The 13,731-nt window shown below is 37.6% G+C and overlaps 1 protein-coding gene across 2 annotated transcripts in view; it reads right to left on the bottom strand.

Moving 5' to 3' along the window:
• The window catches only part of LOC145248840 (heat shock factor 2-binding protein-like), a 592,183-nt gene that overhangs the window by 48,299 nt on the left and 530,153 nt on the right, over positions 1–13,731 (bottom strand). For both annotated transcript variants that reach the window (XM_080110563.1, XM_080110564.1), the window contains 2 exons: positions 11,545–11,668; positions 1,120–1,223 (listed from right to left, as the gene is read on the bottom strand). In XM_080110563.1, the coding sequence (XP_079966689.1) occupies positions 1,120–1,223; positions 11,545–11,668 (228 nt within the window). The remainder of the gene's footprint in view (positions 1–1,119; positions 1,224–11,544; positions 11,669–13,731) is intronic.

Below are 13,731 nucleotides of genomic sequence, written 5' to 3'. Positions count from 1 at the left end.
ATTTTCTTGATCCCTGTAACGTAATGCTCTTAAGTGAATTTCCCTCTTGTTTTTACAAGAACCTAAAATATATTCACAAACATTCTATGTTTTTCTTATTGCTGTAAACGTCCATTTTAAATATATATAAAATATCTCTTTTGTGAATATACGCCTTATGAACTCATTATTTTGCTTTGTTTGACATTTAGGAGAAGAAATGTTGGTGCATTACTCTCCTAATAATTATTTAATTAATAATCACAAAAACAACAAAACACCTCCTTGAAACAAATAACAACAAAAGGGGTTTATTGCAGAAGAAAGACGGTTGTTTCTCGAACTGAAAAGAAAGAAAGGACAAAGGAATCTGCCTGGCTGGGTGTCGTCTGCTGATGGTCGGGTAGGTGAGCAACAGATGGCAGTAGCCAGTGAGTAGCGGTGCTGTGAGAGAGATCTGTTTTGGTCACTCACTAGTGTCTGCCCAAATCAGCTGAGTTTCCAAAGGACTAAAAATAGTCCTTTTGGGGACAGCTTAAAATCAATGCGCCCTGCCAACCGATTGGTCAGTCTTGCCGAATCACGTTGGCAAAGGGCATTAATCTGCATTTATAAAATAGTTTGTTAACCGCTACAAATATAACATGTCTCTCATATTCTCATATCTAATTATAAACACAAAAAACCTTTTTGACTAAAAATATTTCTCTGAATCTGACTCATGCCAAAAAATACTTCTCCTATCCAAAATACCTAAAGTATTACCCTAAAAAACCTTCGTAGTTGATAGTAGTTAAGACTGACAAAACTTTGCGTGGTAAGTTGAGTATTTCACTATTAGTTGTGCTTGGTTTCTCGCTAATGTAGCCACTACCAAACAGATGCTCAGCTCCCAGAATGATTCTTCCTTATTAGTTGATGTCCAATTTCAGTAATCAATCAAAATTAAGTATTTCATTATTATTTTTCATTATTATTATTGTATAATAATATTATTATTCATTAAGTATTAACTATTATTTTTTCTGTTGTCACTATTATTTGCGGCTTTTGTTTCATTCGGAATAGTGTTCTATACGTCTGCCATTTTCTCTTTTAAAGTGGATCAACAATACAAATAGAAAAAGTCAGTGTTTTTACCTTTCAATAACCAAACGAGCAATTGGAAAAAGTTTGGTTTACTGCTGATATACTTCAGTCCTTTCTGGTTGATTGACAGGTTGTATAAAGACATCAAAATCAGGCTGGAAAATATTTTAAATAATATTTAATTTCTAATAGATCACCCATGAGCAGTTGGGTTAATTTTTATATATATATATATATATATATATATATATATATATATTTAGACAAATATTATTGAATAGCACGGAATTATTCTTTTTTACAATTTTCCTTTTTATCTTCTCCAATCTCAAAATAGTCCTTTTTGTGTTCTTCTCGAAATTGTATATGTTGGATCCATAATCGCGAGCGCTTTCGACAGAAGTACTTCTATCATCCTCAGGCATATTGTAGAAATAAATGTAGAGATTGTTTTTTTAATTTACTTATATATACATTTTTTCCTAGTCACGTGGTAGCTTGTTACAAGTTAGGTGGGCGGACTTTTTTTTTTTTTTGTTTTTTACATATATTAAACACATTTATATATACAAACACATATATACATTTTCAAACAAAAAATCAAAATATTAGTAGCTATGTTGGTTCAACAACTAACACATTGTTGCGAAGATTGACTCTCCACCTCTCTGACTCTAGCTCCATATCACAACATTTGAAGGGACATGGCTGCCAACATTCGGAATTTCAAAGAATTATGGTAGAAAATACAAGAGTATTGCAGAGTGAGAGAAATGTAAATAGGCTAAGAATACTCGAAGCATTGTACATTAAAACAAAGAAGCCTCAAATAAATAATATTAATTATGAGTGCAGCCGGAACGTTTTGAAATGTTTGGGATAAATGTTTGAAAATGTATATATGTGTTTGTATATATAAATGTGTTTAATATATGTAAAAAAAAAAAAAAATGTCTGCCCACCTAACTTGTAACAAGCTACCACGTGACTAGGAAAAAATATATATGTAAGTAAATTAAAAAACAATCTCTACATTTATTTCTACAATATGCCTGAGGATGATAGAAATACTTCTGTCGAAAGCGCTCACGATTATTGATCCAACATATACAATTTCTAGAAGAACACAGAAAAGACTATTTGGAGATTGGAGAAGATAAAAAGGAAAATTGTAAAACAGAATAATTCCTTGCTATTCAATAATATTTGTCTAAATGAGAAAATGCTGCCTATATATTATTAAATATGCAATTTATTAATTTTGACATTGATTGACAAAGAGCAACCAGCTACTGTGGCTTTCAAAACAAGCATAAAAGTCTACAGCATTTGCAAGCACCATTCATTCTTTAAGACATCTATTTTCAAGTATACATATTATTTCATGCATCCACATAAAATGTTATAAAGGTTATATGTTTTATGTATTTTCAGTATTTATTTTAAGAGAGCTCAATATGCAAGTAGAACTAGTTTATGATTATATATATATATATATATATATATATATATATATATATATTGGTTTAAGTGCAAAATTTAAGCAATTTAAAGTCACACATGGGAGGCTTCGACCTCTTATTGCATCATTATGAAGAAGAAAAAAAATATAATCGGACAGACATCTCCTTGATAAAGCCAGGTAATTGTCGAAAATTCGGAATTTAATAACAACAACAAAAAAAAAGTAAATAAAAAAATGATTTCTCATCAAATCATTTCTCAGCATTTTCAGGTTTTCAAATTTTCTTATTTAAATTCATTAAAACAAATGTCTTCTAAAATGTGTGACTTTACATTGCTTATATATATGTGTGTGAGAGAGAGAGAGAGAGAGAGAGAGAGAGAGAGAGAGAGAGAGAGAGAGAGAGACCTACAGAATGTGAGAGAATATATATTTATTTCCACAGGCAGACAACGTCGCAGTTCACAAGAGCCATGACGACCATGGCTTTTGTGAATTGCGACGGTGTCTGGCTGTGGAAATAAATATATGTCATGGACTCTTCCATAGATTACGACATATGAGGTTCTTGCAACTTTGTCTATTCAACCCTATGTGTGAGTTGCAGATGACATTTCAGTACAGCCAATTATCTACAAAGAAATCTACAAATAGTGCAAGAGTGTGAATTGTTGGAGTATATGGCTGAGACAGCGGACGATAATTTATTTCTTTCCCTAGTCTGACGAAGTTTAATGCTGCATTTTTCATGTAAACCTGCATTCATTACGATCAATCAGATTCTTCAAAGGCAGCGACATTTATTTCCGCAGCTAGGAGATTGCTTTTTAATTTGTCCTTGTACCTAAGTAATGATCGGCTTGTCTAGTAACCACTGTTAACTTTGCATCAACAATTTTAAAATTCTTTCCTCTTGCATACGCAACACATGACCAGTCCAGTGCAGCTGTGATTTTATGAGAAAGGAATCAATACCACCAATGTCGCACATGGTGAAAAGGTCAGCATTTGCATTCCTGTCGCTTAAACACAAATTTCTCGAAGACAACCTTTGTGAAAAAAAACATTCAATATATATATATATATATATATATATATATATATTAGTGTTGGGATGATTAATCGGAATCGGGAATCGGAAAAATCAGAGCTTTTTGGGGTATCGGAATCAGACCTTATTTTCCAATGCCAAAACTGATTCCTTAAATTATCTTTTTTATTTGATTTTGGTTTAAGAAACATCTCCCACTGCTTGTAGTAATAATAAAATAAATATTTATTGATTTAAACTTCCAGTAAGACTAAAATATCTAGATCACCCCCCCCCTCTCACAAGTTTGTTTTTATGTTTGTGAAAATTTAGGGACATGTAAGATATGTTTCTACAGTAATCGGGACGAAATAACACTTTTCTAGTTAAATATTTAGATATTTATAAAGAATCGGATTCGGTAATTGTATCGGAATTGGGAATTTAGTACCGAATCGGTAATTGTATTGGAATCGGGGGGGGGGGGGGATATTGGAATCGTCCCATTACTAATATCTATATATTTACATACATATAGATACATATATATATATATATATATAACCAAGACTGTACCCTAATAAACAAAGTCTCAGACAGCATAGATATAGCACTCTCCCTCAATACTAGCGCACAAATACATGTATTTGATGACTTCAATGTCCACTACAGTAACTGGCTAGGATTCTCAAATCACACAGACGTAGCTGGTAGCGCAACACATAGCTTCTCTATATCTCATTCCCTATCTCAGTTGGTTACATTTCCGACACGTTTCCCAGACCAGCACTATCAACATGCCTCACTTCTAGATCTCTTTCTGACAACGGTTCCCAATGACTGTACAACAAATGCCCACAGCCCACTCGGGAATGCTGATCACGCTGTGATAATGGTAGAAATCAGCCTAAATTCTCGCCCTAAAACTGAAGACCCACTACTCAAAACAACGAGGTATTACAAAAAGGCTGATTGGGAAGCCATCAGAGATGCCCCATGGCAAAATATCTTTACTCTTCCAGCGGAACAGTGTGCAAATGAGACAACTGAATGGTTCAAAACTGCTATTGAAGCACATGTTCCCGCACGGAAATACTATAGCAAGCCCCACTCTCCCCAATGGTTTACTTCTGCTTGTGCAGCTGCCATTTGTCAAAGGCAGCGTGCGTTCCGCAGATTCAACCGACATAAGTCCAGCTCAAATAAACAGAAGTTTATAGAAGCTAGAAATAATTATAAGAGAGTGATAGACACAGCTAAGACAGATTACTCTGAAACCACCAGAAAGCGCATCGAAGCACAGAAATTAGGAACCCGGGATTTTTGGAAAATCTACAACAGCGTAGTTAATAATGGACAGTCAATTATTCCCCCACTAACAAACAATCATGAGGTTGCTTGCATGGCAACTGACAAGGCTAATCTGCTTGCCAGTCGGTTTGCCTCAAACTCCACACTGAACTCGGTACACCACTCACTCCCTGATTTTCCTCTGCGAACAGACGCCACACTTGACGATTTGAAAATCACCCCTTCTCAGGTACATGCTATTATAAAAAACCTAGACACCTCAAAAGCATGTGGACCAGATCTCATCCCGTCTGTGCTATTAAAAAAATGCTCTGCCAAGGTTGCTCCAGTTCTGTCCAAACTTTACAATAAATGCCTTAACAAATCTTGTTTTCCCAACTGCTGGAAAACCGCCTCTGTGGTACCAGTCTTCAAGAATTCTGGTGAAAGAACTGACCCACTAAATTATCGCCCCATTAGCCTCCTCCCGCTTTTCGCCAAAATATTTGAGTCCTTAGTTAATCAAGCCCTAGTCCAGCAACTAACAGCTGCTAAACTCCTGACTGACAAACAATATGGATTCAGGCAAGCCCGTTCAACAGCAGATATTTTAACTGTAGTTTCTGAACGTATATACCATTCATTGGATAAGACAGGGGAGGGTAGAGCGGTGGCCCTTGATATATCTAAGGCTTTTGACAGGGTATGGCACGATGGTCTTCTAAGGAAAATTAGATCATATGCAATCACTGGAAGAATTCATAATGTAATTAAATCCTTCTTAAGTAATAGAAAAATCAAATCCAACCAATATGACATAAATGCGGGAGTACCTCAGGGGTCTATCCTTGGACCTCTATTATTCCTGATATTCATAAACGACCTCCCTGATAAAATTGTTTCGGAGATGGGTATATTTGCCGATGACACCACTCTCTATAACAGATATGAGGGGAAAACAAATGAACACATATCCAAGGAAATGGCAGAAACACTAGAGGATGACCTCCAATCCGTAGTGGAATGGGGACAAAAATGGTTGGTCACATTCAATGCTGCTAAGACTAAGCTTGTTTCCTTCAATAACTACAAGAAACCTTCTCTACCACCAATAGCAATGGCCAAGAACACATTGCCTGAAAATACTTCTTTTAAACTCCTCGGCCTAATGTTTACAGGGAATATGAACTGGAATAGATACATTGAGAGCATTGCCAAGGCTGCTGCAAGGAAGGTTGGCTCCCTCTACCGTGCTAGAAAACTACTTACGCCTGCCAGTATCCTATACCTCTATAAGGCAACCATTCGCCCATGTATGGAGTACTGTTGTCACATCTGAGCTGGTGCATCTGCTGCTTGTCTCTCGCTCCTGGACAGGGTTAAAAAAAGAGTCGCCAACCTGATAGGTCCTGAACTGTCATCTAGGCTTCAACCTCTGTCTCATCGACGAGATGTTGCATCCCTCTGCCTGTTCTACAAATACTTTAATGGTGAATGCTCTGATGAACTGCAAACACTTGTACCTCCCCGACGTAACTACCCCCGACAAACCCGACAAGCTACTAAGTCTCATCCCTTTACAGTAGAGATCCCTAGGTGCAAGAAAGCCTTTTACTCCAATAGTTTCTTCCCCAGAACTGCGGGTCTTTGGAACTCCCTTCCGGGATTCTGCTTTCCCAACTGCAATGATATGCAGAAGTTCAAGTGTAATGTTAACAAACATCTTTCTACTCTTTTACCTTCATAATGACCCCGCTAATTAATTCCCTAATAGTAGCCCCCTGCTTCAAAGTGGCACTGTGCCTTGTTTGGGGTGAAAATTGAATAAAAAAATAAATAAATAAATAAAAAATATATATATACACATACGTTGAATTATTGTTGTTTGGAGGTGATAGTGCTGCCAACACAATCCATACACTCATCCTTTCTGTTTGCTATGGTAATGTTATCCCTCAAGATTGGATCAAATCTATCCAAAATGAAAAAACCCTAAAATCTATAGATTATTCTTTTAAAAAAATATCTGCATATTTAGCGTGTGTTTTAATCGGGAAAATATAACAACTTCATGGTTAAATATTTAAGATTTATAAAGAATTGGAATCGGTAAAATTGTATCGGAATCAGGAATTTAATACAGAAGCGGGGAAAAATATTAAAATTCTCTCATTACTAATATATACAACGTGACCCCAAAAAAACGGGCCCCAACTCTAATTAGGCCCTGTTTCTTAGTGTTTTGTCTGAATGAAATGAAACTTTGGTTATAACTAGTTTATTATATTCAAAACCTCACATCAAAACACTAGGGTCTTTGGCCTTTTTTCTCCGTTGACTGTAAAATGCTTAGAAAAACAATTGAATGTCCTCTCTTTTTTGGGGGGTCACCCAGTATATGCATCATTTGGGAAGACTAGGCTAGGCGCTGTATGTACCGTACAGAGTCACAGAAATTTTCAGATTGGTACCTGGGAGTGGATTAATTAAGACTGACCTCGAAATCACCAGGTCAGTTAAAATTTTAAAAGGAGGACAAGCAAGGAGACATGCTTTCAGCATTGCTGGTCTGTATCGTGATAGCCACAGTCATATATAATGCTGAGTCATACAGCATGTCAAGGTTCACAATTGGTGGCCGACTAATTTCAAATCTTGCTTATTGTGTTAATTGTATTTATTTGCTTTCCCACCAAAGCAAATTAGGCACAAGACCATTTTTTAATGTGGGAGAAAACCAGCTCCCCTAAAAGTAGGGTAAAAAGGGGACACTCTGGTTGTGACCAAAAATAATAATTGTCCCAGTATAGAGTGGGGGGGGGTATATATTTGCTCCCCCACTGAGCAAATTAGGCACAAGGCCGATTTTTAATGTGAGGAGTGAAGGGGAAATGGGGACCAACTCCCCGGGGAGTAGAGGTGCTGGATAGTGACAATTGGTATGAAGGGTTGCCCCTACATTGACCAAGGTCTTATATGTGGGGTTGCCCCCATATATGGCCTTTGCTTGCAGTATCTGTCGGAACAGATACTACACTTTGATCCCGGCCCGAAGGCCAAGAACAACTTTCAAATCTTGCTTATGCCGATGACATCACATTAAGTAACAATTCTCAGAAACAACTCCAAAAATTCCTCGATTGCCTAAGCAGGATTTATATCAACATAACAAAAACAAAATGCATGATGACCGATCCACACAGCAATCGTGTCCTCACCACTAACAGCAGGAACATTAAACAAGTACCAAATTTTGTATAAACTGGCCACAAAATATCGTCCACTTATAATGGATTAGCAGTTATTAACCACTGAATAAAGGCCACTTGTCCTAGGCAGTCTTTGAGAAAAACAAAGTATTATTGGCCCTACAGAGAAAAAAAAAAGAAAACATTAAAATTTGAAACTAATGCCAAATGTATTTCTTAGATCGATCCTCAGACAAATATTACTATATATATTGGGGAGAAAAAGAAGAGGAAGAAAAAGGGGAGAAAAAGAAGAGGAAGAAAAAGGGGAGAAAAAGAAGAGGAAGAAGAAGGGGAGAAAAAGAAGAGGAAGAAGGGGATAGAATTCCATGGCAGGTTTTTTTTTTTTTTACATAGGCGTCACCACTTATCAAGGCTGATGGGCCACTCAAGGATAAGGGTTGAAGAGTGTAGAGTAGTCAAAAGGACAATATACTAATCGATATTAATGGAAGTTCGGTAAATTTGTTAACTTAAGTGGAACAGCTCATCAGAAACTTGTTCACGTTGGACTTGAAGACAACCATATTATAGACAGCTGGAAAGCAGGAAAACGGAAGACAATTCCACAGGCGTGCAGTTCTAAGAAAGAAGCTTTGATCATGGAATCTATGTTTAGGTTTAGGCACAAATAAAGAGTGGGGAAAATTATTGATAATGTTTTCAGTTAGTCTAGTGTTTCTTGTGAAAGTTTGGCGAGGGGGGACCATAGATTGAAACTCAGTTGAACACTTTCCATGAAAATAACGATAAAGCAGAGACAAACTCGTAACATCTCTTCTGTGAGATAGAGGTTGCAGCGAAGAGAAAAGGACATCTCCCACCAGGCCACGAAGTCTATTTTGAACCCTATCAAGGCAGGACAAGTCTTTTCTAGCAGCTCCTGCCCAGATGTGGCAACAGTATTCCATCCTTGGACGTATCTGGCTCTTATATAGATAGAGAATTGCATCAGCAGTGAGATATCTACTGGATCGATAGAAAGATCCCACCATTTTTCCAGCGGCTTTGGCAACAGATTTGATGTACGTATTCCATTTAAGATCAGGAGTAAAGGTCAAGCCCAGAAGCCTGTCAAAACTTGAGGCCTCCCCAAGACGAGAGCCATTCATTTTAATTGATGCCAGATGGGGATCAGAACGTTGATGATGTAAAGAGAGAAGCTTGGTTTTAGATGCATTAAAAGTAACCAACCACTCCTTTCCCCATTGTACAATGTGATCAAGGAGAGAGAATCGGAGAGAACTTGGTCGTTTACTGTCTTAGATGTGCTACCATAGATGGTAGTGCCGTCAGCAAAAATGTCTACGAATGATGTAAGGATGTGATTTGGAAGATCATTAATGTAGATCAGGAAAAGAGTTGGGCCCAGGATGGACTCCTGAGGGACTCCAGCATTTATACTGTGAGCTTCTGATTTTTGCCCATCAACTACTACTCTTATGAACCTATCAGAGAGAAATGATTTAATAATTCAGAAGACATTTCCAGCTATACCATAGCTGGAGATCTTGTGAAGTAAACCTTTATGCCATACCCTATCAAAGGCCTTTGATATGTCAAGAGCAATTGCCCTAGAAAGGTTGCCTCTGTCGAGAGATTTGCTAATCCTATGAGATATAACTGTAAGCACATCTGCTGTGGATCTAGCAGAACGGAAACCATATTGTGTGTCACTAAGAAGGTTATTTTTGTTGAGATGGCTGATTACTTCTGTATTTAACACAGATTCCAGCAACTTACTCATGATGCACAGGAGACTTATTGGCCTGTACTAAGAGGGGGATGAACGATCACCTGAATTCTTAAATACAGGGTATACTGATGAGATTTTCCAGGGTGATGGGAAGCAATTCTCCTTAAGACAATGTTTAAACAGTTTTGTAAGTATGGGTGCTAGTTCTGGTTGAAGTTTTTTGAGTACTATAATTGGAATACCGTCAGGGCCGGTTGCTTTACTGGAATCAAGGTTTTTGATTAGCTTGGCAACATCACATACAGATATTTGTATATCACATAGTGTGTTTTCTGATAAAGGAGGAAATATTGGGGGTTGGCGGCCTTGGTCGCAAAGGGTAGAATTGGCTGCAAAGTTCTTGGCAAAGAGTTTGGCTTTGTCTGATGCTGACGAGATTAACTCAGGTCCATTGATGATGGTTGGGATAGAGCACATGCTTCTGTTCAGGATTCTGTTGCCAAAACTGATGGGAACCAAGCTACTGCTCAGCAACTTTGGACTTGACGGACTGAGCATACAACTCTCTTGCATTCTTTATTACTTTCTTACAATGGTTGCTGGCAGTCCTGAAAGTGGCTTTAGTTTCCATACATCTATTACGTTGGAAGCAGTGGAAAAAGTGATTTCTGTGCGCAATAGCAGCAGCACATTCTGGAGAAAACCATGGCTGGCTGTTAGGTTTTTGCTGGAACTTTTTCGAGGGTATGAAATTGTCTATACCTACAATTAACCATTCCGTCAGGTCTGATACTATAGACGACACATCCTTTTTAAACATGGAACGCAGAGGAAGATCTGATATAAATGTACGGAAACTATCCCAGTCAGCCATAGTGTATCGATATACTGTACGATGGAGAGGTACGTCTGAGGACTTATTACATTTTATTTTTATCTTAATTGATACAACTGAGTGGTCAGAAGATCCAATAGGAGACAGAACGGAAACTGAACATAGTTCAGGGCAAGTTGTGAGAAAAAGGTCTAGGAGACTTGCATACTGGCCGTCATTGTCGGGCACACGGGTGGGTTCGTGAACAATCTGAGTGAGGTCATAAGCAATGGAAAAATCATGACAGAATCTCCCCCTCATCATCAGTCTTGTTTGAGTGGGTCAACCATTCCACATTGTGAACATTGAAGTCTCCACATACGTCTGAACTCCAATCTCTGGTCCCCCCCCCTCGCCAATCTTTCACGAAAAACACCCGTCTAGCTGAATCCACTATAAAAATTTTCCCCCACTCTTTATCTGTGCCTAAATCAAAATATAGATTCCATGAACAAAGCTTCTTTCTTAGAACTGCACGCCTGTGGAACTCTCTTCCATCTTCATGCTTCCCACATGACTACAACTTGGATGTCTTCAAGTCCAACGTTAACAAATTCCTAATGAACCGCCCTCTTAAGTAAACACTTCATTAAATCTCCACACTAACGTACTGTACTTGCAATTACCCTTATCCCTGAGTGGCTTCCGGGCCTTGATAAGTGGTGACCACCGTGTAAAAAAAAAAAGGAGAAAAAGAAGAGGGAGAAAAGCGAAAAAGAAAGGTTGAGCAAAAGAAAAAGGGAGAGAGAGAAAAAATAAAAACAGAAATAAAAAGAAATAAAAAAGAAGATAAGAGGAAGAAAAGGAAGAAGAAAAAGAAAAAAACTAACGCATTTAAAAATTTTAAACAAAAAAAATTAAAGATACAATTACTTTTTCAGTTTGGTACTCTTTTTGCTTGGCGCATCGTTCAATATATCGAAGAACGTATCGATGACTTTGCATCCACAAGAGTTATTGACCAAGAAATCACGGCCAAAAGCCGATGCTGCAATATCTGAAAAACAAAATGAATCATAAAATGTGCTGTACTGTAGTTTTTAATTATAAAATTAAAACAACAACAAAAAATTGCTTTATTTAGTTTATCTGGGTTTTTCCTTTTTCACAATAATTGAGTGAAAATTTAAATAGATTAATATGAATATATACCAGCAGCATTTGCCCTAGGTAGGTTGAACTGGCTTCACCCAATGGAGCAAGTGTCTAGGGAATATCAAATTTACAAGCCGCCCCTTCCCCCAATTGCATGTACATCCCGATGAGGGTTGGTAGAGATAGCAACTTTAGGTTTCTTGCAGGGAGGTGCCAACATCCTCCTACATACAGCACCTGGTATTCTTAAATGGTTACCCATCTGCTACTGACTAGGATCAACATTGCTTAACTTTAATGATCTAAAGGGAATTGGTGTGTCAACATGATTATGCTGTATATAAAATGGATTGCGTGTATATGATAGACTAAGGTATTGTAACTAGTCGAGATGGGAACTCAAGAAATAATACCAGTTCTTCTCCGCTAACACCTGCATTGATTACCGTGTGACAAAAAGATATTCATGCTTATTGGATTTAAAATGTCTACATTGCTTTGCTTGTCGAGTTTCTATTCACAGGAAATCAAAAGTATATATATATATATATATATATATATATATATATATATATATGCTTTTGTAGGCATTGGTAATTTGCATACGCAGGCATTATCAGTTTTACAAAAAGGAGATACGACGATAGTTAGGTGGAGCAAAAACAGGGGCGGATGTGAACAGACAAAAAAAGAGATTCATACAAACGATTCGTACAAATCGATTGTTCAGAGAAGATGTAAGATTATCTGCTACCCCATTACTTGGTAACTTCAAGGTTATTTCTGTATTTAAAAATTCAGGTGATCGGTCATCTCCCTCTCAGTACAGACCAATAAGTCTCCTGTGCATCATGAGTAAGTTGCTGGAATCTGTATTAAATAGAGAAGTAGTCAACCACCCGAACAAAACTAACCTCCTCAGTGACATGCAATATGGTTTCCGTTCTGTTAGATCTACAGCAGATGCGCTAATGATTACCGCTCCATTAGATATCTCACTGCTGATGCAATTCTCTACCTATATAAGAGCCAGGTACGTCCAAGGATGGAGTACTGTTGCCACATCTGGGCAGGAGCTGGTAGAAAGATCTTATCCTATCTTGACATAGTTTAAAATAGATTTTGTAGCCTGGTGGGGGATGCCCTTTTCTCTTCCCTGCAATCTCTTTCTCACAGAAGAGACGTTACGAGCCTGTCTCTGCTTTATCGTTATTTTCATGGCAAGTCCTCGTCTGAGCTCCAATCTATGGTCCCCTCACCAAACTTTCACGAAAAACACTCATCTAGTTGAAACCACTGTCAATTTCCCCCATTCTTTATCTGTGCCCAAACCTAAACGTAGATTGCATAAACAAAGCTTCTTTCTTAGAACTGTACGACTGTGGAACTCTCTTCCGTTTGCCTGCTTTCCAGCTGACTACAATTTGGTCATCTTCAAGTCCAACATAAACAAATTCTTAGTGAGTCGTCTCCTTAAGTAATCCAATTCACCAAATTTCCACTACTAACGACTACTACGATAGTGTCCCATCGACTACTGTACACTCATTAACCCTTATCCTCGAGTGGCCTTCGGGTCTTTATAAGTGTTGACTCTAATGTAAAAAAGAAAAAAAATAGGTCTTTCTCTTTCATCTTCTTTTTTTGGCTATGTTATCATCTCCCATCCATTAGCAACTGCCGAGAGAGTATGTCGACTCACAAGTACAAAATAAAATAAAACATGGGAAATAAAAGAAAAGACAGACGCTTTTTGTAAATATTTGTTGCAATCTGGGTGCATGTGTGACACCATCGACCCCCTACAGGCTAAGGTCCATAATTGTGTGCTAAGGCTGTGTTAGTAAGTTGACGTCAGTTCATCTCAATCTGCTAAAGCTCTTTTGATCTAGCCCAAACCATGATCTGGCTTCAACTATAACTGCCGTCAACCGTCACCAAGATTGTTCTTAACTATTGTGAACT

Source organism: Euprymna scolopes, chromosome 27 (assembly GCF_053919585.1).
Source record: "Euprymna scolopes isolate OS-2025 chromosome 27, ASM5391958v1, whole genome shotgun sequence".
Classification (NCBI taxonomy): domain Eukaryota; kingdom Metazoa; phylum Mollusca; class Cephalopoda; order Sepiida; family Sepiolidae; genus Euprymna; species Euprymna scolopes.
This window is presented reverse-complemented; position numbering and strand designations above follow the sequence as displayed.